At 44.2% G+C, this 26,206-nt stretch overlaps 1 protein-coding gene across 1 annotated transcript in view; it reads right to left on the reverse strand.

The window, feature by feature from the left end:
* LOC147613331 (downstream neighbor of Son) overlaps nt 1-26,206 on the reverse strand; it is an 81,041-nt gene that overhangs the window by 47,990 nt on the left and 6,845 nt on the right. The window contains 4 exon segments of the mRNA XM_086782628.1: nt 17,357-17,455; nt 17,577-17,698; nt 17,787-17,882; nt 18,021-18,259. Of these exon segments, the coding sequence (XP_086638754.1) occupies nt 17,357-17,455; nt 17,577-17,698; nt 17,787-17,882; nt 18,021-18,259 (556 nt within the window).

Consider the following 26,206-nt stretch of genomic DNA (forward strand, 5'->3'; position numbering starts at 1 on the left):
AAAATCTTCCGACTCAAGATTATGTGAACGGAAACATACGGGGAATATTGGTAAGGTTCATCCGTTCGAATTGGGCGATTTGGTCGGAACATATTAAAGCAAATGAATATACCAATCACTTACAAGAGGATAAGACACATGGGATTGGCTTTTTGATAAGAGATTAAGAGGAATTAATCATGATTAAAAAGAAAGAATGGCCAAAAGTCTAAAAAAACAAAGATACACAGAGAATTGCAGTTTTAAATCCATATAGGCTGTGCAAAAGAGAATTATATAGGTGCGTAGAGCTTGAAGAGAGCTTCGCGCCCATATAAAAACTTTCAAAAACGGACAACCGAGCGAAAAGTTATGAGCATTTTACTACAAGACTATAAAACTGCCAAAATTCGCCTTAAAAAATAGCAACTTTGGGAGAGATTCTGATCATCAATGAAGTAAGAGATTAAGAAATTAGTTACATGAGTGGAAAGAGCATATAAAGAGCTTCCTAGCTATATGATCAATTTTAGAAAACAGTACCCGAGTGAGGAGTAATTACCGGTTGAAATTTGGGTATTGGACCACAAAACTGCACTTCTCTCTCTTTGCATGAAACCTCAATTTTCACATAGCCTCTTGCCTTTCATCTCCTTCATGATTCAAGCTAGAGGGTAAGGGTTAACATTGCTCAGCGGACAATCGTAAAGATTTACCTATGGTCCCCAAAGTCTTTCCGCATGCTCATTACCGCTAAAACCATTGGTACCTCCAAAGGAGAACGGCAATAAGGCAAGGGCTACCTTGAGAAGTCACAGGCCCACCAAGATAATAACTCCTTATCCCACTTATCATGAATCATCAAAGAGGTCCAAAATTGGGTTAAGCATGAGGAGCTAATGCTAAATGAGATATTCACATGTAAAGAGAGTGTTTGAATAAGGGTTTGAAAGATAAGAGAGTGACAATGACACAAAATGCTCAATTGAGGAGGCTCATTCCTTGATTTGAAAGGGAGAGGAGGGCTCCTTTTATAGGTGGAGAATCACCCTCTCTTCCATTGTTACAAATTACAACATAAAAATCTTCAACCCTTCAGTGACATAAGGATAGATGTCACCATCAATTGTCCTCTTAGGCTAAGTCTTCTATTGATTATTAAATTGAAGACTTTTTGACTTTGAGAGTGTGATGAGATAATAGCCAAGTCTAAGTGGCATGTAGGTGGAGATTCCATTTACACATGGCGAAATTCTCCTCTTCCATGTAGGCATTCTAGAAGAATCTTTCCCAATTATGCACCTACACACACTCCTCCACATGCCTTCCACACTCCCCAACTTGTAGCCTTATGGTGAATACCATATTAATAATACAATAAAAATTCTTGTAAGCATGAAGACCCACTTTTATTTTCCACATCACTAGTCTATCTACCATACCAAAGTATTTATCAAGCATACTTGTGGCATTTACAATGTGTGCACCCTAAATCAAGTAAAACCATTATATTTAAAGATAGAATGCTGTTATCGAGGTAGCCACCAAGCCGCCGCATCACCACGCCGTTATTCCATTGTGCAGACGCCGCAATCTTCTTGGACAAGCTTACGCCTTGCTACCATTGAGAAACCATCAAAATATGCACAAAATTGACAATGAAAGATATCAATTTTTCACGTCACATCTTCCCCCCCCCAACAGATTCTTCATGCTTGTCTGGGGAGTCTGCTGGCCATGGTGCTCGAGGGTAGTATATCTTTAGCCGGTACTCATTGGCACGTCCGGGAACCTTCTGGCCACTTGCATCCTCTAGAAGATAGGTGTTATTTTTGAACTTTTGCTTTATCTTGAAGGGGCCTTCCATCGTCGAAGAAGCTTCTTATCTAGCCGTTTTTCCACACGGCCATCATACCTCATGACTAAGCTTCCTTGCTTGAGTTCTGGCTGCTTCTTCTTCTTCGTGAGAGTGGCATGCCTTGCCTTGCGCCGTTGTTGTGCAGCCTCCAAATTTTGAAGTGCCTGAAGTCGCCTCTCATCCAAGATCTCCAGTTGTGCTAGGCGTTGGGCATGTGTTTCTTCTTTATTATTCAAGCGTGCAAAAGATGTGCGAAGGCTTGTGATTTCCAATTCTATTGGCAAAATAGCCTCCATTCCATAAACTAACTGAAAAGGTGTGAAACCAAGAGAGAGTTTGTGAGTTGTCCTATAGGCCCATAGGACTTCTTGCAAATGCACATCCCACTTTCTCTTCATAGTATCCACTAGCTTAGACGAAGATCCACAAAGCAGTCCATTAGTTTTTTCTACTAAACCATTACATTGGGGATAATAGGGAGTTGACATAGCATGCTTTATTTTTAATTTCTGCACCAAAGCTTCAATCAAGTCATTCCTGAAAGACCTCCCCCCATCTGTAAGGATTTCCAATGGACACCCAAATCGGGCACATATGTATTCCCTGAGAAAGGATGCCACAGCCACTGCTTTATTATTGACCATTGCCTTTGCTTCTGCCCACCTTGTTGCATAATCTGTGGCCACCAATATGTAATACTTCCCATGTGAGGAACGAGGAAGTGGGCCCACAAAATCTAATCCCCACCTTTCAAATGGATCATATGCTGGGATAGGGTTTAAGGGTCCGGGAACCAATTGCTTATGCCCATATGCTTGGCATACTTCACAGCTTCTGCACCACTCATGGACATCTTTGCTGAGTCGAGGCCAATAATACCCTATGTTAAGGATCCTCCGAGTTGTGCTGGCTGAGGCAAAGTGACTTGAACATTCATGACATAATTCCATAATCCTTTTAGACTCCTCTAGGCTCACCACCCTCCTAAGAATCTTATCCTTACCTTGCTTGTAAAGAACATCCCCTAGAATTGTGTAAGGATGAGCTTTCCTGGTAAGCCTTTGCTTCTGTTGAGGATTCAATCTAGGAGGAAAGTATCCTGTATCTAAATAGTGTTGAACATCTTGGAGCTCAAGCCAACCTGTATCCATTAATGCAAGAGTAGCTACTTTGAAAGAAGCCAAGGTTTTAGTAGCCAATTCATCAGCCTTTTGATTATCCTTCCTGTTAACATGCACAAATTTACAAAACTCAAAAGCTTCTTTCAACTCCATTGCCCTTTTATACAATTCTTGGAGATTAGGACTCCTTGCCTTATACTCTCCTTTCATTTGTCGGATGACCAATTGTGAATCCCCTTTAACCTCTACCTCTTCAATTCCATCTTTTATGCAATCTTCTAATTCCCAAATTAATGCATTATACTCAGCCACATTATTTGATATAGCCTTTGGAAATTCCCTACCCTTGGCCCATACCTCTTTTCCTTCTGGATCGAAAAAAACTAATCCCCCAACCCCACATTGCCTGGAAGGGCTAAAGGCTCCATCAAAATGCATAGTGAAAGCAGTTGGTGGCGTTTCCAAATCTTCATATGCCTCTTTCTTTGCTCCTGTTCCTTCTTCCTCTTCCTTCCTTGTAAGCAAATCTGCAAGAGAGGCCCTAGTGGTGTTTTCTGTAATAAAAGTAAAAGAGAATTCTTGAAGCTCACAAATCCACTTTGCAAACTTCCCTCCTGCAGGATTGGGTTTGCGAACCAAGAATTGTAAATAAGGTTGAGATGTGAGGAAGAAAAAAGGACGAGGTAACAAGTATGACCTGAACTTCTTTACTGCAAAAACAAGAGACAAACCATCTTTCTCCATTTCACCATACCTCTCCTCGGCATCAGTGAGTTATCAGCTTGCATAATACACTGGTTGCATACGCCCTTGCTCTCCCTTTTGCAAGAGTATAGCACCCACTGAATGTGATGAGACACTTGGGTTTGTTAGAAGTCATCTCCTGTCCAGTTTTATACACTAGGGCCTTTGTTGTGGGTGTGCCCGCCCTTATGAGGTGTTTTCCCATTTTTTCCCACTCCCCGCATTTTTCCCCTATTTTTTCCCATTTTTTGTGAGGCTTGGGAGGGCTGCCAGAGGGTGCCAAGAGCAGTACAGTGCTGGCCGACTAGGTGTTTATCAGTCGTGGGCACTCTTGCTGCTGGCCGACTGGTTTTGATCAGTTTTGGGCACCAGATTGCTGGCCGACTGCACTTATGCAATCGTGGACCTTTTTATCAGTCGTGGGCTTTTCCTTATGCTGGCCGACTGCCCTCTAGGGAGGTATATATAGGTCCTCAGCCCCCATACCTCATTTGTATCATTCCTCGAGATCTTCTTGTGTATATAGAGCAGAGTTACACGCCTACATCTCTCTCTCTCTTGTGTTGTTTTTCTGCCTGCGTTTTTGCTCTTGTGTTCCCAGATTTGGTCATCATCTCCGCTGCATATTCTGACATGGTATCAGAGCCTAGGCTCTAGATAGGTCTTGGGATTTGTGTGAGCAAGAGAGGGACTGTTTTGTGGCTGATTGGTGGACTGTTTCGAGCTGATCGGGAAGAGGAGAAGCAAGAGGAAGGCGGGCTGATTTGCTGGACAGCCACTTGCAGGTTTTAGTTCTTCTTTGTTCCCACCCACCCACCCTTTTCAGTGTACATCCCCGCTATGGCAGATCTGTTTGAGATGGCCGAAAGACATGTGAAGATCCCGACACTCCCCACGTTCCCGGTGGACCGTCAATTGGACGGGAGCAACTACGGCATATGGAAGGTGATGATGGAATCCGTTCTGGAGTCCTACGATCTCGCCGATTTCGTCGTTGTTGGTGTTCCACGGCCGGAAGTAGAGGAAGGGGAGTTACCGTCAACCCGAAAGGACCGGGAGGCCCAGACGCAGATGTGGGATCGCGTCAACGCCAGGGTCCGTTCGTTTATTTTCCTCAATTGCACACCACAGGTAATTAATCATGTAAAGCATATGACGTTGGCCAGAGGTATATGGCAGCATTTGGCCTCACTTTACAACAGGGTATCGCCCATGAAGAGGATTTCCTTGGAAGTACAGATGCGGGTTATGAGCCCTGCAAAGTCGTCGACAATGCGGGAGCATATTAACAAGCTGCATGCTCTTCAGCAGGAGGTTCTTCAGGCTGGGAAGGAGATATCGTCAGAGGACATGGCCATAACGTTGCTGTCACATTTGCCCTCTTCGTACTCAGCATTTTACTCCTCTTTGATTACTAGTGGCAGGCTCACCACCATCACGTGGGAGGAGCTTGTGCCCATGGTCCTGGACCAGGAGGAACGATTCACGAACCCTCCTCAGGGTGGAGGTTCGGAGGCCTTTACTGGCCAACGGTCGAAAGGCCGTAACTCGGGCAAAGGGAAGGCTTCATCGGAGAAGTCTTCTGAGAAGAAGTACGACGCTGACCGCGAGAAGCTGAAGGCAGAGAGGACCTGTAATGATTGTGGCGAGAAAGACCACTACTGGAGGCAGTGTCCCAAGCGGAAGACCGAGAAGGGTGAAGACTCCTCAGCAATCATGAAGACTCCGGCTTTTGTGCACCTAGAGGTGATGGACACCGATGCTTCATTTTCTTCAGGCAGGGAGGAGATTGGAGGACTCTCCGCAAAACAAATACTCGGGAGTGGATTCTCGATAGTGATGCTTCCAGGCACATGACTCCTTTCCGTTCCGGTTTACAGGATCTCTGCAGGCTTTCTGGTCATATTCTTACTGGTGATACGTCCACTATCCCAGTTCACAGTGAGGGCAAGATGGAGATAGTTCCCGATGGCAGAGGGGGGAAGCATTCCTCCCAGGTGTTGTATGTTCCGGCACTTGGTTTTCATCTGTTGTCAGTGCATCAGGTTTGCAAGACTGGCGTACAGGTGGAGTTTGATGAGCATTTTGTTGCTCTCCGGGACAAAGCAACAGGCCAAGTGGTTTGGGAAGGCGGAGTGGAGAATGGAGTTTACAGGCTTTCATCACTCTCTCTCCCAGGTCCTCAGGATTGTGATGAGTGGCAGTCTGGTAATGGCTACTCAAGTGGGGATACGCTGCAGGAGCGGGCTTTCCGAGACCAGGTGGTGGATAGCTTGCCAGTAGATGGCAGCAGTTGGCAGGAACTTTCCAGTACTAATGTTGGTAGTTCTTGTGTTCGTGAGTCAGAGGAAGCTGAACAGGTCACTTATGCTCTGATGTCTCGTCGTGTTCGGGACATAGAACTTCCAGTAGTTGAGGATGTTCTTTCCACGGAGACCTTTCGGAAAGCCAGGCAGGTGGCAGGTGCTTACTTGCAGAAGGAGGTGGTTTCTCCAGGCTTTGTGGTTCCGGATTCAGAGGGGGTGGTTAACAGGTTTCATCAGGTTTCCAGGACTTGGTTGTGCACCATAACAGGTGTTGATCCTTGTGAGCAGTGTGATGTCTCTGTGACTCAGAAGCTGTATAGTTCATTGATCTGGTTGATGGACACCGGATTGGACGGGAGCTTCCTGATGAGGCAGTTGAGCTCTTGGTTGCAGATGTCTCCTTGTGAGGCAGGATTGCGTTTCCTGTGGTTTCTGCAGCATGCGAAGGATCATGGACTCTTGTACACAGGAGGGGGATTGTTGGATAGAGTCCGACTCCGCGGTTGGAGTGACTCGGTTTGGGGAGGAGATCCGAACACGAGGAGATCTACTTATGGCCCAGGAGCAGTTTTACGGAGCAGGAGGAGGTTACATTGCAAGTTTGGGCTTCCACTGGAGGAACCCATGGTCATCCAGAGGCACTTTGTTCGTGAACAGATCGTTGCTGATGACATCTTGCTAGAGTTCTGTTCAACGGAGGACAGTACGGTGGACCTCTTCACGAAGTCGCTCTCTCGGGATTTGCTCAGGCGGCACCCCAGCTCCCAGTGGTTGGTCACACAGCTAGGAGCTGAGAGGGGGTGTTAGAAGTCATCTCCTGTCCAGTTTTATACACCAGGGCCTTTGTTGTGGGTGTGCCCGCCCTTATGAGATGTTTTCCCATTTTTTCCCACTCTCCGCATTTTTCCCCTATTTTTTCCCATTTTTTCTGAGGCTTGGGAGGGCTGCCAGAGGGTGCCAAGAGCAGTACAGTGCTGGCCGACTGGGTGTTTATCAGTCGTGGGCACTCTTGCTGCTGGCCGACTGGTTTTGATTAGTTTTGGACACCAGATTGCTGGCCGACTGCACTTATGCAGTCGTGGACCTTTTTATCAATCGTGGGCTTTTCCTTATGCTGGCCGACTGCCCTCTAGGGAGGTATATATAGGTCCTCAGCCCCCATACCTCATTTGTATCATTCCTCGGAATCTGCTTGTGTATATAGAGCAGAGTTACACGCCTACAACTCTCTCTCTCTCTTGTGTTGTTTTTCTACCTGCGTTTTTGCTCTCGTGTTCCCAGATTTGGTCATCATCTCCGCTGCATATTCTAACAGGGTTCACATAAAAGTCCTCTCTCCACCTAGGAGGCTGCACAATTGGACTTTGACTCATGCATTCCCTGAGCAAACAAAAAGATTGAATTTGATCAGACCTCCATTGGAAAGAAACATTCTTCTTTGTCAAGAGATTTATAGGATACATCTTTTCAGAGAACATGTCAACAAAGCGTTGGTAATACTTTGTTTTACCCAAAATCCTCCTTACCTCCCGTACATTGGTAGGTGGTGGGAGGGCCACAATTGCCTACACCTTCTCAGGATCCATCTCTATGCCTTCTTCTGAGATAACATGTCCCAAGAGAACCACCTTCCTTCGTACCAAGCGGCATTTTCCAGGATTAAGACACCCTTTTGCATCATCAATACTTTGCAAGGCCAACCTCAACTTTTCCAAGTGATCCATGCGGCTTGCAAAAATCATCCAGAAAGATCCTTATAAACTTCCCCAAGTAAGGTGCAAATACCTGACTCATGAAGCGTTGAAAAGTTGCTGGTGCATTGGTCAAGCGAAATGGCATCACCCTATAGGCATACACTCCCCAAGGGGTGATAAATGAGGTTTTCCTTTGATCTTCTTCACAAATCCAGATTTAGAAGTATCCAGAGTATCCATCACACACTGAATACAACTCATGACCTGCAACTTGATCCAAAATCTCATCCTGAAAGGATAGAGGATAATAATGCCTCTTTGTGCATACATTCAGAGGGCGAAAGTCCACACACACACGCCATTTTCCACCCTTTTTGGGAGTGACTACAACTGGGGAAATCCACTCTGAATTCTCTACTGGAAAAATAAATCCAGCTTCAAGCAAATTAGTTACCTCCTTCTTAAGCACCTCTGCTTGCACTACTCCCAAACGCCTTAGCCGTTGTACCACTGGCTTACTTTAGGGCTTGAGATCAATCTTGTGCTCTACTAAGGTAACTTGGCATACTTGTGAGTAGCTGTTTGCAAACAGGTTAGGAAATCTATCCAACATTTTTAAGTAATTCTCCCTTTCAGTACCTGCTATGGACTCATCAAGAAGAAGTTTATTCTGTTGGTGAAGACTAGTGAGGTCCACATCTCCTTTCTTGCACATGGTTGAAGAAGCTTCCCCTTCCAAGGCTCCATTGTCTTCAGCATCCCCTCGATCCCTTCCCAGGGAAAGACCAAATGCAACTCCCTCCACCTCTCCTTCTGAGATGGAATCCTCGGAGCTACCACTTGTCTCCTCTTCATCGGATGACTCTGACTCTGAACTTTCGAAAGTTGAAGGTTCACCTCTTACCACTTTCTTGCAACGACTCTTGATGTTGTAATGGACCTTCTTATTCTCACCTTGTAGAATAAGATCACCTGTCTCCCACTTTTGAATTGCCTTCACTTGGCGAAGCCATGGCCTACCCAATTTTAATGGGTAAGCCCTAGCATCAAGCTTTGTAGGAATGACTTGAAAAGTTGTAGGCACTCCCAAATTCCTGACAATTCTTAAGGTTTTCATCCTAGTATTATCAGCAAGTTTGATGCGATAGAGAGAGTTAGTAGAAGACAACTTTAAATCAGCATCTTTCATTGTTTTTTCACTCATGACATTGATTGACGCACCTCCATCAATGTATGCATTAGAAATTGTTTGCCCCTCAATGATGACATCAATCACAGACACATCATCTCCTACATCAATATCCACCTTCTGAACCATAAGAGTCTCATTATCCCTCTTCTTCTTTTTCTTAGATTCCCTTGTGCTAGCCAGCTTACCCCATTCCTTTCTGAGCTTTGAAGAGAGTACCAAAAGCTGCCCAAATGTGATTTGTGCTGTTTTCTCCCTAAGATCTGTTAAGAGGTCATAACTAAGAGATCCTTGTCCAAGAGGAAAGTCAGATTGTTCAATTTTTCTCCTAGACGACTTCTTCTTCTTCTTATTTTTCTCTTCTTCAGATTTATCTTCTTGTTCTTCTTCTTCCTAGCTTCTAGTTTTACGACCCCTTTTTGCCATTAATGACATCAATGTTTCCTCTTCTTCTTCTGAGCATGTTTCCTCTAAAAGTGCTAAACTTTTATCCTCACTTTTCCTGAACTTTGGACACTCAGTACGATAGTGCCCCTTCTCTTGACATTCATAGCATGTGACACTACTTCTATCCCTAGGTTTATCCTCAGCTCGTTGAACCCTAGGTGGCTTTGCATTGACTAAGTGTAACTTCAAATCAGCAAATTCTGCCATAAGTTGTGCAATGTTATGATCCAAGGATGGAGCTTGTACCTGAGATGTTGAGGCTATCTCTACTCGTAGTAGGGTTGGCAAACTTGGAGAAGATTGGAATGTGGACTCAATATGAAGAGTGGCCTCCTTATTCAAAGCAATACGAAGAGCCTCTTTAAAATTAGTGGGATCTTTGCTAAGAACTTTTCCATGCAAGCGGGGATCTAAAGCCCTGATAAACTTGCTCATCTTAAGATGCTCCATTGCTAAAGAACTCTTTGAATCTTCCATAGAAGGTGAAGAAGAAGAAGCAACAACATGTAAAGCAGCTTGTTGATATTTGATGAATAAGGCTTCATACCTCACTGAAAAGGCAGAAACTGACTCTCCTTCCTTTTAGAAAATTTGATCCAATTGCAATAGTAAAGCATTTGGCGACTCCACTGTCCCAAATCTCTCCTTCATTGCTTTGGTCAACCTTTCCCAATCATTCTTGGACTCCTCTGGCAAAGCCTCATGCCAAGCTAAGGCCACACTCTCCAAGAAATCTGAAAGTATTTCTATCCTCTCCTTCATAGACCAACTCGTCAAGCGGCATGCTCGGTTAAACTCTCGGAGATAACTCCCCGGGTCTTCTCCTTCCGATCCTTAGAACACCGGAATGTTGAACATCTTGCACCAAAAGATGAGTAGCAACAAAGAAAATTTACTTCTTTCAAAACAACTTTCCTTTAATCATGCGGGACCTTGAGGTTAAAATAGACTAATTCTAAGTAAAACCTGCCCGTCGTCTCCACCAAAAGATGTGACACGAAGTTCGGATTTGGACTTCGGTCACTTCTCAGAATCAAAACACACTTGTATGAAACCTCACAGCCTCCTCACCTCCCTTTCTCTCCCTAGGTTAAGATAAAGATATACACATCAAAGGTGAGATCATAATTCATGGAAAGAAAGATGAAAGGCTCAAGAGAAGCAAGAATTTCTGCCAGTCTTACAGCTCCAAAAAAGAGGGCGATTCTTTGTTGGAAGAAAATCTTCCGACTCATGATTATGTGAACCGTAACATACAGGGAATATTGGTAAGGTTCATCCGTTCGAATTGGGCGATTTGATCGGAACATATTAAAGCAAATGAATATAACAATCACTTACAAGAGGATAAGACACATGGGATTGGCTTTTTGATAAGAGATTAAGAGGAATTAATCATGATTAAAAAGAAAGAATGGCCAAAAGTCTAAAAAAACAGAGATACACAGAGAATTGCAGTTTTAAATCCATATAGGCTGTGCAAAAGAGAATTATATAGGTGCGTAGAGCTTGAAGAGAGCTTCGCGCCCATATAAAAACTTTCAAAAACGGACAATCGAGCGAAAAGTTATGAGCATTTTACTACAAGACTATAAAACTGCCAAAATTCGCCTTAAAAAATAGCAACTTTAGGAGAGATTCTGATCATCAATGAAGTAAGAGATTAAGAAATTAGTTACATGAGTGGAAAGAGCATATAAAGAGCTTCCTAGCTATATGATCAATTTTAGAAAACAATACCCGAGTGATGAGTAATTACTGGTTGAAATTTGGGTATTGTACCACAAAACTGCACTTCCCTCTCTTTGCATGAAACCTCAATTTTCACATAGTCTCCTGCCTTTCATCTCCTTCATTATTCAAGCTAGAGGGTAAGGGTTAACATTGCTCAGCGGACAATCGTAAAGATTTACCTATGGTCCCCAAAGTCTTTCCGCATTACCGCTAAAACCATTGATACCTCCAAAGGAGGGCGGCAATAAGACAAGGGCTACCTTGAGAAGTCACAGACCCACCAAGATAATAACTCCTTATCCCACTTATCATGAATCATCAAAGAGGTCCAAAATTGGGTTAAGCATGAGGAGCTAATGCTAAATGAGATATTCACATGTAAAGAGAGTGTTTGAATAAGGGTTTGAAAGATAAGAGAGTGACAATGACACAAAATGCTCAATTGAGGAGGCTCATTCCTTGATTTGAAAGGGAGAGGAGGGCTCCTTTTATAGGTGGAGAATCACCCTCTCTTCCATTGTTACAAATTGCAACATAAAAATCTTCAACCCTTCAGTGACATAAGGATAGATGTCACCATCAATCTTAGGCTAAGTCTTCTATTGATTATTAAATTGAAGACTTTTTGACTTTGAGAGTGTGATGAGATAATAGCCAAGTCTAAGTGACATGTAGGTGGAGATCTCATTTACACATGGCGAAATTCTCCTCTTCCATGTAGGCATTCTAGAAGAATCTTTTCCAATTATGCACCTACACACACTCCTCCACATGCCTTCCACACTCCCCAACTTGTAGCCTTATGGTGAATACCATATTAATAATACAATAAAAATCCATGTGAGCATGAAGGCCCACTTTTATTTTCCACATCACTAGTCTATCTACCATACCAAAGTATTTATCAAGCATACTTGTGGCATTTACAATGTGTGCACCCTAAATCAAGTAAAACCGTTATATTTGAAGATAGAATGCTGTTATCGAGATAGCCGCCAAGCCGCCACATCACCACGCCGTTATTCCATTGTGGAGGTGCCGCAATCTTCTTGGACAAGCTTCCACCTTACTACCATTCAGAAACCATCAAAATATGCACAAAATTGACAATGAAAGATATCAATTTTTCACGTCACAATACCATTACAGCCTAGTTGGCATCACTCCTACACACGGCTGCATTACAGAGCTTCCCACATCGTGTGCTTTCAAGAGAACCTACGAGATCTGGGACTATGCCCTAGAATAGATGGTATGATGACGAGTGCAAAGCCCTATACTCACGGCTCCACATAAGAAGAGCCTTGGGAGCCATCACAGAGCAGGAGTCGAGGAGAGAGATGAGCAGACTTACTTCCCGCAAAAGGCGGGCCTTCGGAGAGATACAGGAGCTAGAGATCTTTCATTTCTTCTTGAGTAGAGATAGCTCCGTCTCATGGCGGCACTTCACAGAGCACCGGACACCGACACCTATTGCAGACCCACAGACATGGCACACATATGCAGAGGGCTTATACCATGCCCCACAGCAGCCACCTATACCTCAGCCAGAGGAGCCTCGACCTACCACAGCTAGCTTCTTTACCCACTCGATGGTACAGGAAGCTATCCGCCGCCTACATCATGGACGGGCCGCCAACCATATGGGCCTGCAAGGTGAGCATCTCATATATGCAGTAGATTCTTTGGCTCCTTTTCTTGCACACCTGTTTAACAGGGCACTAGCAAAATGTTTGCCTGCGGAGTGGACGATGCACACCATTGTGCCGATTCACAAAACAGGGGATATGCTCGATCCGAGCAACTACAAGACGGTCATGGTTGGCCACGTGCTGGCTAAACTCTATGGTGCAGTGTTGGAGCAAGAGCTTAGCTTATATGCTAAGCGAGCAGGTTTACGCTCATCAAGGCAAGCAGGCTTCAAGAGAGCTTTCTCCACCACTGACCACGTATTCACTTTGAAATGTATGATTGATCAAGCCAGAGTGAGGAAGAGAACGCTCTATTACTGCTTTGTGGATTTCCGCAAGGCATTTGACACAATACCACGAGAGAGGCTCTTTCAGCGCCTGCAGTCTCTTGGCATACCAGCAGATATGACATGGGGAATCTATGCATTATATAAGCAGGTTTTTGGGCGAGTCAGATGTCCAGGAGGTGTGTCCGAGACTATTGCTAGCACCATTGGTGTGAAGCAAGGATGCCCACTTTCCCCCACGCTATTTGGGTTATACATTGATGAGGTGGCTGACTTCATTACACGGGGAGGCGGAGATGGAGTTGATTTAGCAGGTACCTCAGTACATATTATACTTTATGCTGATGATATTGTATTAGTGTCTGAGTCTCCAGGTGGTCTACAGCAGCATCTACATGCACTCGATGATTTCTGCACACAGAGGGGTCTTACTGTGAACCTTGGGAAAACCAAGGTTATGGTCTTTCATACATCGAGACAGGGCAGGAGTCAGCTGACATTCACTCTCGCAGGATGCCATGTGGAGGTGGTGACATCATACGTGTACCTAGGGCTTACCTTCTCCACAACAGCCACACGCTTCACCATGGGTTCAGCAGCCAGACCTAGATTGACACGGGGATATGCAGCATTGGCTGTGCTAGAGAGACAGTGCCACCAGGCGCATTTTCAGGAGCCCCGGACGAAGGGGTGGCTATTTGACACATTAGTCACACCGGCACTGATGTATGGAGCAGCGGTATGGGCGCCAGGACTTGCTACCCATTGGTGGACACAGATAGAGAGACCACAGGCCCTCATGATGCCACGCATGATACGCAGCAAACCGTCAATAGCTCATGACATTATCCAAGCAGACTTTGTTGCGCCTCCTATGATGGTAGAGGCCATATTCCACACTATATGCCTGCTAGACAGATTCATAGAGATGCCACAGGACAGATTGTCATACAGAGCTTTTGAGGCATCTAGACAGCTGGCTGAGGCAGGAGACAGAGGATCATGGTATGCACAGGTCACACATTGGTTCTCACAGCATGGCCTAGACATGGATCATCTACCACCATTCCAGTATGACAGGGATGCACCACATATCCGTCTCTCTCATAGTGAGAGGAACAGAGTATTGAGACAGGATCTATGGCAGCTCTATACACGAGACATGGATATCGCCTACACAGCCTCTTCCACCGAAGATGCTATACTACAGAGATCACTTCATGAGAATCACTGATGATGGATTTATAGAGAGGCCTAGATACATGGAGGGCTTTTTACCACACGGCTCCCGACTGGCTATTGGTCAGCTTAGAGTTTCATCACACCGATTGGAGATTGAGACTGGCAGAGCAGCACGGATCCCCCGAGAGGAGAGGGTATGCAGATGCAGAGCATATACAACCATCAAAGAGAGATATCCCATTTTATTCAGAGAGCCACATTCCCTACGCCAGATCTTTGAGGCAGCAGACCAACGCATACTAGGGAGATTCATTCTAGACATACAGGGCCACAGAGAGACATCATTACAGGCTCAGACAACTCCAGAGGGGGGACGACAGACACAGATTACTACATTTTTTCAGAGATCCATCCCACTCCCAGCCCCTACATGGCAAGGAATTACTCTCCAGAGAGCAGAGACACTCAGAGCCCGCAGGGAGACAGAGGACACCTGGCTTTCGGACACCACGCCTATACCAGAGAGATGACAGAGATCAGAGCTCAGTTTCACAGAGGGTGCGGAGCGAGTGGCTCGCTTCAGAGCACACCCAAGCATGTTCTTCAAGGAGCTGTGGACACCCCCTTCATTGATGTATACCATTTTATACCCCCAGTATGATACAGGATGGAGCTAGCTAGGTTGCATATCATGATTGTATACTCTATGCATATAGCTTTGCATTCTCCTAGTAGTAGAGCTCCATCCCCTCCACCACTCATTGTACTTATTGCACACCCAGATTCAGCTTTTTAGTTCAGTACTTTTTCATTTTGTTGGGACGACAGAGGATACCCCATATAGGTACACCGATTTGTCTCATAGGCGGAGTTTGGTCTTTTGGAAGACGTTAATAAAATATCTCTCTCTCTCTCTCTCTCTCTCTCTCTCTCTCTCTCTCTCTCTCTCTCTCTCTCTCTCTCTCTCTCTCTCAATATATATATATATATATATATATATAAGTCGGTGGTTGGGAGGGTGAGATGTCCTGGAAGACTCTCAAAGGAGATGAGTGAGAGCCGGCCATATGGCTATTGGCGTTTGTACTTTGTAGTATGTACTAGGATTTCCGCTTCAACAGGACAGTCCTTCATGTTGTATGCATTGCAGCTCATTTGACATTTATATAGCATATGTCATACATGTTTGCATTTCAATTGTGCATCTTTGTGTACTAGTGTTGCTAAATTATGAATGATTTATAATGTTTTGTGCATCTTTGTGTACTAGTGTTGCTAAATTATGAATGATTTATAATGTGTGTGTTTTTTACACATTTATTTTTAAAAAGTAAGCGTACTTAAAGTACTCATATCGATGCGTACTTTGCATACTCATACGCATACCATATCGTACCGCACCGTACCTAGAGTACTCAACCACTATGCGCGACATGGACACACACCTATGTTTTGGGGTGAGATGTGCGATCAGCCAGATCTGCACCTCGTCCCACTGGCTGAGAGTGGAGACTGCCAGATATGGGCCCAGGGCGGCCGCACCACAAGACAAGATATGCCAACTCTATCACACAGAGCCCGAGACAAAGGATCATTACATATGTCGATGCCCTGTATACTATGAGATTCGGGGGAGATTCCACTGCCTCTTCCAAGCTCAGTTCGAACCACTTTCCAAGATAATGGACTCCCCATATCAGAGATGCCTAGGACTTTTTCTTCTAGAGCTCCATAGACACAGGGAATCCTTAGTGAGATCCAGATCAGCTGCACTTGCTCGAGGACCATCACAGAGAGCTCTCACCAACTTCTTCCATACCAGCACTCCAAGGGCCGATCCACCCATCATACCCGGAGCATAGGCTATTGCAAGAGCTCGACCGAGAGGTGTGACACTCGACAAAGCCACTGAGTTATGCAAAGCTCGACACCCCAGACCCCATGGCCCTCGTCCACGGCCACATCACCACAAGAGGATCCGGGCCATCATCTCCCTTCATCGCAGGACCTTCTCGCACCAGCTCAATTTTACCACCTTGAGCACCATGTCACAATGGCCCATGAGGGATGTATTAGGGTGATATGAGAGCTCTTTGCTCCTGTACCTAGATCAAATTTTATAGATCTAGATTTTTGTTATCTTTCTTTATTACTATTTTGTACCCAAGATGATGTACCTCATGGATATGATGTAACCTTTTGGTCTCATAGGTCATTTTGGCCTTTTGAAGACGTTAATACAACTCTCTCTCTCTCTCTCTCTCTCTCTCTCTCTCTCTTTTGAGGAAACACAGAGCTATATTACTGAGTATGAAAAATTCCCCAAAGTGCCAGTGGTGGCCTTACTGAGGGGGCATACAAACTGTGCAGTGAGTCTCTCTCTCTCTCTCTCTCTCTCTCTCTCTCTCTCTCTCTCTCTCTCTCTCTCTCTCAACTCTTGTTTCTCTCTTTTATTTTTAGTACCTATGATGACATATTCCATGGACATGATGTAATCCTTTGGTCTCATAGGTCATTTTGGCCTTTTGTAGACGTTAATATAACTCTCTCTCTCTCTCTCTCTCTCTCTCTCTCTCTCTCTCTCTCTCTCTCAGATTTGACTTCCCAGCTCATAGCTCTAGTCTTTGTTTTCTTTTGTACCATGATGAGATTACATGGACACTATTGTACCACTTTTAGTCTCACAGACCCATTGGGTCTTTTGAAGACGTTTAATATAGAGGTAGACAATGAGGCACACTGTATGTTTAACTGCCGGCCTACTATGAGGTGCGGGGGAGATTCCACTGCATTTACATAGGGATGTAGTACTGAGGCAGCATACTGAGAGACAAGCACAACCTTAGCAGGACACCTCTCAAAGAGCCATCACAGATTTCTTTGCTGTACAAGCGTCATTAGCTGATCACGGCATATGTCACTCTACATAGAATCATCTGCTGCTTAGATGTCATACACTAGTGTTAGATGTTAATCTTTTTGCTTTCAGTTTTCCATCATGGCACCATTGTATCACTTTTGGTCTCATAGACCCTTGGGGTCTTTCATAGTCGATAATATTACTTCTTTCTTTCTTTCTTTCTCTGTATGTGTGTGAACACCTGCAGAATATGAAATGCCAAACCTGTCCAGGATGATTTTTTTCGAATTCCGTTAGCTCTTGGATCTCCTCAATTGTCGTGTCTACATCAGTCAGGCACAATGGCATAGTAAAGGCAATATCCTACACAACAAACATTATTAACCTCTTCAGAACTCCAAAGGTTGACATAACATCTTGAACTAACTTCCCTGATGCAATAATTCTTCTTTATACAGCTGTGAATATTTTGTTCATGACTGACTTGCTCTTGGAGAAGTGCACGAAGACCACGAGTAGATCTTGTGATGTAAGCGGTGCATGCTTTCTTATCTCTTCCTTGAAATTCTCCACCTATGAACATGGCTAGAAATTGATGGGTAGAAACTGCACAAGAACTCTAGGGTCAAAAGGTAATTCAAACTTAATACGAGAAACTGCACGAGTAGATGGGGTTTCAAAGGTCAATTCTCACAATAAAATAGGTCACACTGTCCGTTTCTGAACATATAATACAGAGAGTGAAAGGAATCCTCCCACATTTGATGCCTTTTTGACAAAAAATCACTTTCTGTCCCATCACAACAGCAAAAGAATAAGAACTGGGAAAAGCTGTACAGCTAACAATTGTTGTGAACTATACAATTTGTCTTTTATGAGTACATCCAGCTTTCTATGACAGAATACAAAACCATATCGACAATTTTACCAGAAAGGCCCCCATGAGCAGCAGATGATGCCAATGCGGAGAGTACTGAAGATGGAAGAACTGATTGGGGATGAACCCATGAATGTAAAGCTTTTGCAAAAGACACTTGTACTTTACTTCCTGTCAAAACATCTACTGCCCCTGTATCAGCTTGAACAGCACAGTTTCCTTGGCTTCCAATTGCACTAAGAAAGCTCTGCATTCCTGCAAACAGGTCTTTGTTTGTCATTCTTTGGCACCTGTAATGTCAACGCCAGGGTTTTCATCAGCTCATTGCTGTAATGTCTTGCATATCCAAGGGGCAAAGTGGCAGTTTCAAAAACACACAGTTATCGAAATCAATAAATAAGCAAAAAGAAACATGGTTACCAACCCCCAGCTTAGGAATCATCTGCTTGAACAGTTTTTAAGTACAGATGTTTTGTTGATAACAGGTCCTATAGATTTGTATTGAGACAACCATGGTGAGAAGTTGGAAAGCATCAGCAAGGAGAGCTGAGGATATGCAGAGTGTTCCAGGACTTTCCAAAGACTGTATATTAATAAGGTAAAGCAAAAGACAAGTGACAAACTCCACCCTCTCACCAGCTTACTATAAGGGCACTCAATGTTGATCTCGCAGACGCTGCTACTGAGATTGATGTGTGCCACATGGCCACTACACGAACGTGATTCTCGTCTTCACCCTAGCAAGACTCCTCCATGGCAACCACTCTGTCATCCCCAACCAAGGTCGCTGCCCTTTACCATTTATCCGAAGTGGACCTCCGAAAATACGAATCCATACAAGACTTTTTGGTACGATATGAAATTTTGGGATACCGTACGATAAAATATACTGGGTTTTTTTTTACACTTACAAACTATGGAGCTTCAAGCTTGAATGTGAGGGAAGGTTAGGGTTGAGGAGTCTACAATGCTTGAGGAACCAAAACATGGAGATGTGTCTCTTCCAGTAGGATCTCCCAATTGTCTCCAAAAAAGAGCCTGCATGGGTAATGCAATACCAAAGGTCTCCTAGTGTAGTGTTTACGACTAAGGGACCGTCCTTGCACAAATACGAGCAGTGCATCTAGGGTGATAGGTTTAGGGACTCCTCTGTAGATCAAAATGACCCTGTCCAAATCTTCTCCAACGTACATAACTTGAGGATCTGACTGTCTAGCCTACCTATACCAAGGATCTCCAAGTGATGTAGCAAGATTCTCTCATCCTACCAATCAAGTGTACACTACCAATCTACCTTGCCAGATTTTTTAGGTCTCTCAACAACCCCATATGGAATACTAAGTGGACACGAAAGTTGCGAAGTATTGCGGGCATTGGGATCTTCGTTGAGCAATATTCTATTTTTTTGAGCATTTGAAATTTTTTTTCTCAAGGTTGGGGGGAGACCCCCCGTACCGTACGATATCATACAAAAACGCACCGTACAATATCGTATGGTACGATACGGTACAAACCGTACGGTACGAAGAGGTTCATACCGGTACAAGAAACAATCCTGTATAATGCAAGATTGTTGGAAAAGCCGCCCAATGCATGGACAGATTTGAGATTTACTCAAGGCAACCTTCATTGGTGAGCCCCAAAAATCACTGACATTCATTTTCTTGGGCACAGCTACTCCCAGGTGGAGTTTGATTGACCAGAGGCAATTGATGGTGTGATGCAACAGAGTCCCATTGCGATACACAACGCTAAAGCGTCTTTCGCTCGATGAAACCATGGCTTCAACCCCACATCCGACCCCCTTGTATGTGCATCCGGTTTCCCCATCACAATCTGCTTCCCAAGCCTCCAAAAGGAATACCACCCCCTCATTCAATCGATTGGACAAGTGGAGACCCCCCAAATTGCTGCTTTTGTGGTAACTATGGCAGTTGGGATCCCCACCATTCAGGTTTGCATAGTGTCACATGCACCCATGCACAGAGGTGCTATGCGACACATTGGCTCATCATCAATGCTACATTTGTACAACGGTAGAACCTTTTAGGGATTTATTTGTCGTATGTCGTGACCCCATTGTGAGCCCTAGCCTAGGGACATGTCAAGCACGAGCTACATAGGTCACAACTGAAGCTAAAGTTTCGGTATGTGTCACCTAAACACTTGGAGAATAGAGCATTTAGGTCATCCTAGAGTAGATTCATGTAGCAAGCATGTAGAAGCAAAGGATTATGCTAGCCGTTGTTCACCCTTAGGGAGCTTTGCATATGGGCTACCCAAGGGCCAGCCCATGGGCATCAAGTCTAGCATGCCCAACATGGGACAACCCTATTGTCATAACCTCACTATTGGTCAGAGTTCGACCAACACTCCGACCACGCATGTGGCAAAGCATAGATCAACGTGCTGAAGGCCTCTATGGGAAAGATTGCCATGGATTTGTGGGAGTCAAACCTTAGCCCCTTGCTCGGGGGTGGTTTGAAGCATAGAACCTACGGGTGGCAGGTGAGCTAGCTCGCACACCTCTTAGGGGGTTTGTACTTATCACTTGTGTTTTGTCTTTAGGAGATCCGTGGGAAGGTAACACTTCCTCTTTAGTGTTACAATCCCACAGATCTCCTAAACACAAAGCACAAGTGATTAGCTTGCACCCCCTTACTTTCTCGGATGATCTCTTTGATCATGAGAAAGAGCAAATCACTGCTAGAATACTTGGCCAAGATGACCAAGGAGTAACATGACCATTAGATGGCCATTTGAGAATAAGATAGGCACTTGGGTTCAACAATGCCATGGTTGTGGTCACAACGGGAGCACCTGTTTACTATGGCACCTTCTTTCACCTCTCAAGCATATGTGGGTGAGAAGGAGCAAACACTAGGAGAGCATGCATTGGCAAACATTATGTTTTTATAGCATAGGCCAAAAGGGAATCTTGGTTTGCTTTTATAGGATATATTGTATTTCCCTTCCCACAAAACCCTTACCTCATCACGCCAAGTGTTTATCCTTCACCATCATACTTTATGGGGTGGTAGTTTGTGGAGTGACTTGATCCGAATACATTTCCGTTTTTCGAGTGGAACAGTTTGAGTTTTCCTTCATGATTCCTTCCAGATACCTTTGGGTTGTTTTCCCTTGTCAACGGGTTTTGTGGACTAAACATGCCCACGATGAGCAACCATAGGTGGAAGGAGAGTTGTTTGAGAATGTAGCGAGAAGCAAATTTCTTGATTGTATGCGTTCATAATGCCTTAGCTAGACAATTTGGACCAAAATTCTCCTTGATTACTCGAACGGTAGACCAATCTAAAGGAGTAGATCCGGACCATTGAAGGGGTGATATGAGGAAGGGGACCCAAGAGTGGTTGATCTCTTGGGAGGTTTAGATGGAGATACACACCTTGGAGACATATATCTTGGTGTCCCATCTGGTATAAGATATCTCATAGATTAATGTTCTAAACATTAAATGGATCCAATTATAGATGGGTGATTTTCTTCTAGATAAAATCCTTGACTTGTAGAGAAGAATTTGTTCTCGAGACCATTGACTTGGGAGACCAGAGAGCCTTCTTTGCTGGTCTTGCCAAGGTAACCTTGGGTTTGTTTAGATGAACTCTTGGATGTGGATGTACTTTTGTGTTTATTTTGTGACTCGTGTGTTGCAAAGTGGGAACCCATGTCTTTTGTGGGGATCCTAGTGATTAAAGGCTACCTGGTGTAAACCACAAGAGGATGTGAAGGATCGATGCTATGTATACATTGGACATCTGTTTGTGGCAAATCACCAATGGGGGAATGAAAAAAGCGAGCTATGTCCTTGGTTGTGGTTGTCTGCTTGCATGGAATGAGCATGCAAAACTTATTGAATCTATCCACAATTGGCGTACACAAGTGGTTTCGAGATCCAGTTGAGGCAAAAAGAGACCTACCAAGTCCATACTGATGTCGTTAAAAGGTCCCTCTGGAATAAGCAAAGACTGAAGCAACCCTACCTGTTTTGTCTGAGGAACTTTCATCTTTTGACATATCTGACATGATTGGACGTGTTGGTAGACATCCCGTCACATTTTAGGCCAATAGAATGAAATCTCTAACTTCTCCAGGATATTGTTGATACCCCTAGGGTCTCCAACCAAAGAATCATAGGCATCGTGTGGAGAAGGACTTGACACTTGTCTTTTAGTACACAGAGACAGTTCTTGAAAAACAACCAACCATCATGTATATTGTAGTGGCCTGGTTCTTAAGTGAGGGCCAACTAATATTGAGTAACTCTTTCGAATCCGAATACTGTGCCTTCATGCTATCCAAGTCTTTGCCCTGCAGAAGACTCTTCGAGCCACTGATGCAAGTCTAGATAGCTATTGGACTACACATATGCTGGCTGAATGCTGAAGAGGACCTTCGACGCTTGCCTGGAGAGGATTTGATGCTAAACTGTCGTTGTACTTTGATGAATGACTGAACGAATAATGAGGATTTGAGCGCTTGCTTTTATATGCCGTCAAGAGAGCTCGTCGGCCAAGGAATGCTCTCAACCAGTTTCTCTTGGGCAAAATTAGCATAAAATACTAATAAAATCAACGCTTGTTGTTTTGGACCATGCCAGTTGGCTGGTCAACTGCTGCACATGTGGCTGATGTCACAATGATGCCTCTTCTGCTGGCTTACAGGGACTGCAACATCCCATATGCTGTGGACTAGCTCATATTAGGGTTTATGTTTGAACACAGCCCCCCAATCAGGCTATCAACTGTCACACAACCATGGGTTGTTGGCCTTTGGCTCTCCAAGTGGGTTAAGAGGACTGACCTCTTATAGCTCAAAGACTGACCTGCGTAACTCGTGCGTGACTGTCCCTAGACTAAGAGTGAAGGTGCACGTGACAATAGGGTATAAATCCCTTTATGGACCTAGATTCATGTTTATCTTACATAGTTGCATCAATACTAGGTAAAGATGTTACTCGAGGGAGACATGATATGTAGATGTGTGATATACACAGCATTGATAGTATGACCTATACTTGATTTTCTCATGACTTTAGCTCATGTATGTACTCTACCCCAAGATCATGACAAATGTTGGATGGCATTTGTTGTCGAGTTCTTGCATGTTGTAATGGTAACAAGTTTCCTTAGGGTGCATTTTGGATGCACCTTTGTTTGTCTCTCATCTTAGTAATGATTCCTTGGGTTTCAAATTTCGAGCTTGATTTGGTCTCCAAGGTTGCAACTCTTCATCTCAAATTTCGAGATTAGAGAGGCTATCACATATTGCATGTAAGATAGGGTTCTTGGATAGAACTTGATTATCCGAGGGTAAATGTAGCGTTTCTTGAGACTATTCTCCCGATTTTAAACTGAGGTTCAAAGGGTTTACATTTGGTAGCCATACTCAAGATCGAACCAACCTTATGTAGATGTGATTGCCTTATGCAACAATGAGTTGGTACAAACTCAGTATTACTTGAGGCAAGATTTTCATGGATGAGTGTTCTACACTTACGACGACAATCTCATGATCTTAATTGGGGCACGATTGCCATAGACAAATGTTCTACACTTATGATAACCCCATGATTATGGAAAGTAGTAAGAGGGAATACCATATAGGGGGCATGTGAGAGTTAGTGTCCTTCAAGTGGGAGTCTGGTTGTGTCAACACGTGATTGGAAAGAAATTGGTCACTTCAAAATAACCTTATGTCTAGAGGTGATCATCTTGTATGGAGTGTATCCTAGTGGTATGGGATGCTAGGATCTACTACGTATAGGGTTTCTAGATACATCTATATTCCTATTTGGTGGATTTCTAGATTGAGGGAAAGCGGCAATTGATTTGAAGACTGTGGATTGCAAATGATCCGAGAGAGTGTTATGTAGTTGCTTGGCATTTACGATTGTGATTGGGTTTATGTGTTTTTGGGTAAAGCGATTATGCTTTGCTAGATGCTACATGAAGCTTCTTTGCTTCAAAAAGACAGTTCCGAGGGATCTTGGCATGCACACATTAATTTTGTAGAGACCTACATTCAGAGCAAATTTTGTTGATATTGAAGTCAATAGGTTTCTTGGATAGATTTGTTCTCTCAAGAAGATTCCACTTTGACAGTTGATCATGGCAATACGACTTAAGAACATCAAATGCTAACTGATTATATATCTCTGTCTGGCCATCTATCTGAGGATGAAATGTGTTACACAACTGTAACTTGGTTTCAAAGTTGCTGAATAATGCTCTCCAAAAATATGAAGTAAACTTTGGATCCCTAATAGATGTAACTGTCCTTGGCAAACCACATATTGGATACCATATGCGAAGAAACAAGCGAGCGATATATTCTACCGTGGCCATTTGCTTGCACAGAATGAGCACGTAAGACTTATTGAATCGGTCAACAATAGTCATGCATTGTGTGTTCTTGGATCCACATGCTACTAGAAGGGATCCTACAAAGTCCATATTGATGTCCTAGAAAGGTCCTTTCTAAAACTGACAAAGGCTATAGCAACCATGCCTACTTCGTAGTATGAGGAACCTTCACCTTTTGGCAAATCTAACATGATTGGACATATTGATAAACATCTCTTTCTCATTTTTGGCCAATAAAATGAATGCTCTAACTTCTCCAATGGATTGTTGATATCTTGATGACCTTCGACACAAGAGTCATGGACATCGTGAAGAAGTGCATGTTGCTTTCCCCTTAGTTTGAATAGCTGGTTCTTTTTCCCATTGCGCTAGCCATTGAGGATGTTTTTCTTCCTTCAGGCACCCTGATCAACTAGCACAACGTGCGGTCTTTTGGTTGGATCTACACCCCAACTTGGCACCCAATTGAGTCTTCCAATGGATTGCAGGTGGCACCTTAGTCAAATATTTGAGATGTCAAGTAGGGATAGATATCTCACGAAACCAAGCAACTTGGCCCCCCGTCTCCTATGCATTCGGAAGAAGCTCCTTTACTAGAGCATTGCACATCCCTCCCTTGCTGGTTGAGTGATGTGGCTAGCCAAGTGCTCATGCCTACCATGTGGTACATTACCTCTTCTTGGGCATTCTCCCAAGCATGCCTTGGACAAGTGCAACGTCGTTTGATCAAGAAATTTATATGGACAAGGACTTGTTAGCATTATTCATCTCCTAGTAGTCCAAGTTGAGTATTAGGGGTGCCCAGATTTATCCCGGCGGTGGGCAGCACCATATTTTTCCCTCTGGTCAGGGCCCTTGGTTGTAGGGTTGGCCACCCATATTCACATGTTTGTTATTTTCTAGTCGTGGGTCTTTTTTAGAGCAAGTCGGCCAGCTCCAGTAGGGGCTATATAAGGCCAAGCTCTTACTCATTTGTAGATACCTTGACAAGGGCTTCCAGGCCCAAGTCCTCCCTTATGGGAGTAGTTGTTCATCATGCCCTCACCTACAAGGACCACCCCTTGCACAGGGCTGTTTGTATCATTGCTTCTTCATCATTATGCAGATTCGTTTTCTCTCTCTGTGCCTATGTCTCACGCTTTCCGCTACGCACTTTTGACATGGTATGAGAGCACTCGGTTGAGGCTCTTCTACAGAAGGTGTTCTGGCATATTGCGTTTTTTCAGAGACAGAAGGATTTCTGCGTTTTTTGATACTGCTGGTTGCAGAGGAGGAGGGAGCGTTTTGGTCTTGTCTGGGGCGGCTGGAGGACGTACAGGGCAGCCCCTACTGGCTGCGTTTTCTGCAGGTCTGGGGCGGCCAGAGTAGGTACCGTATTGGCTGTGCTTTCTGCCCTTGCGAGCAGGTGAAGAGCAGCCAGCATGGCTGCATTTTTTCTTTGAAGGTGGACAGCCTGGCTGCGTTTTTTCTCCAGAAAAGGTGCTGGGCAGCATGGCTGCGTTTTTTTCTAAAGGAGGTGCTGGGCAGCAGCACAACAGCGTTTTTTCTCTAGAGGAGGTGCTGGGCAGCCTGGCTGCGTTTTTTCTCCAGAGGAGGTGCTGTGCTTTCCTCTTCCCTCTCTTCTTCTTGGTACACATGCTGCCAACTGGTTACAACAGCATTTTTTGCATTATCTCATCTGCGTTTTTGGAGGCAATGGAGGCAAGTGTTCTTTTCCAAGAATGGTGCCTTCCCACATGGCCTTGAGCCCTTGCTCGGCCAATCTTTGCTTTGACAGAGTTTTCAGACTCATGGGTGCACACTTGGATTCACATCCTTGAGGGGTGTGTGGAAGATAGTTAGTCCTTTCTCGAT

This window comes from Cibotium barometz, chromosome 44 (genome assembly GCF_041138505.1).
Source record: "Cibotium barometz isolate CiBa-2024 chromosome 44, ASM4113850v1, whole genome shotgun sequence".
Taxonomy (NCBI): Eukaryota; Viridiplantae; Streptophyta; class Polypodiopsida; order Cyatheales; family Cibotiaceae; genus Cibotium; species Cibotium barometz.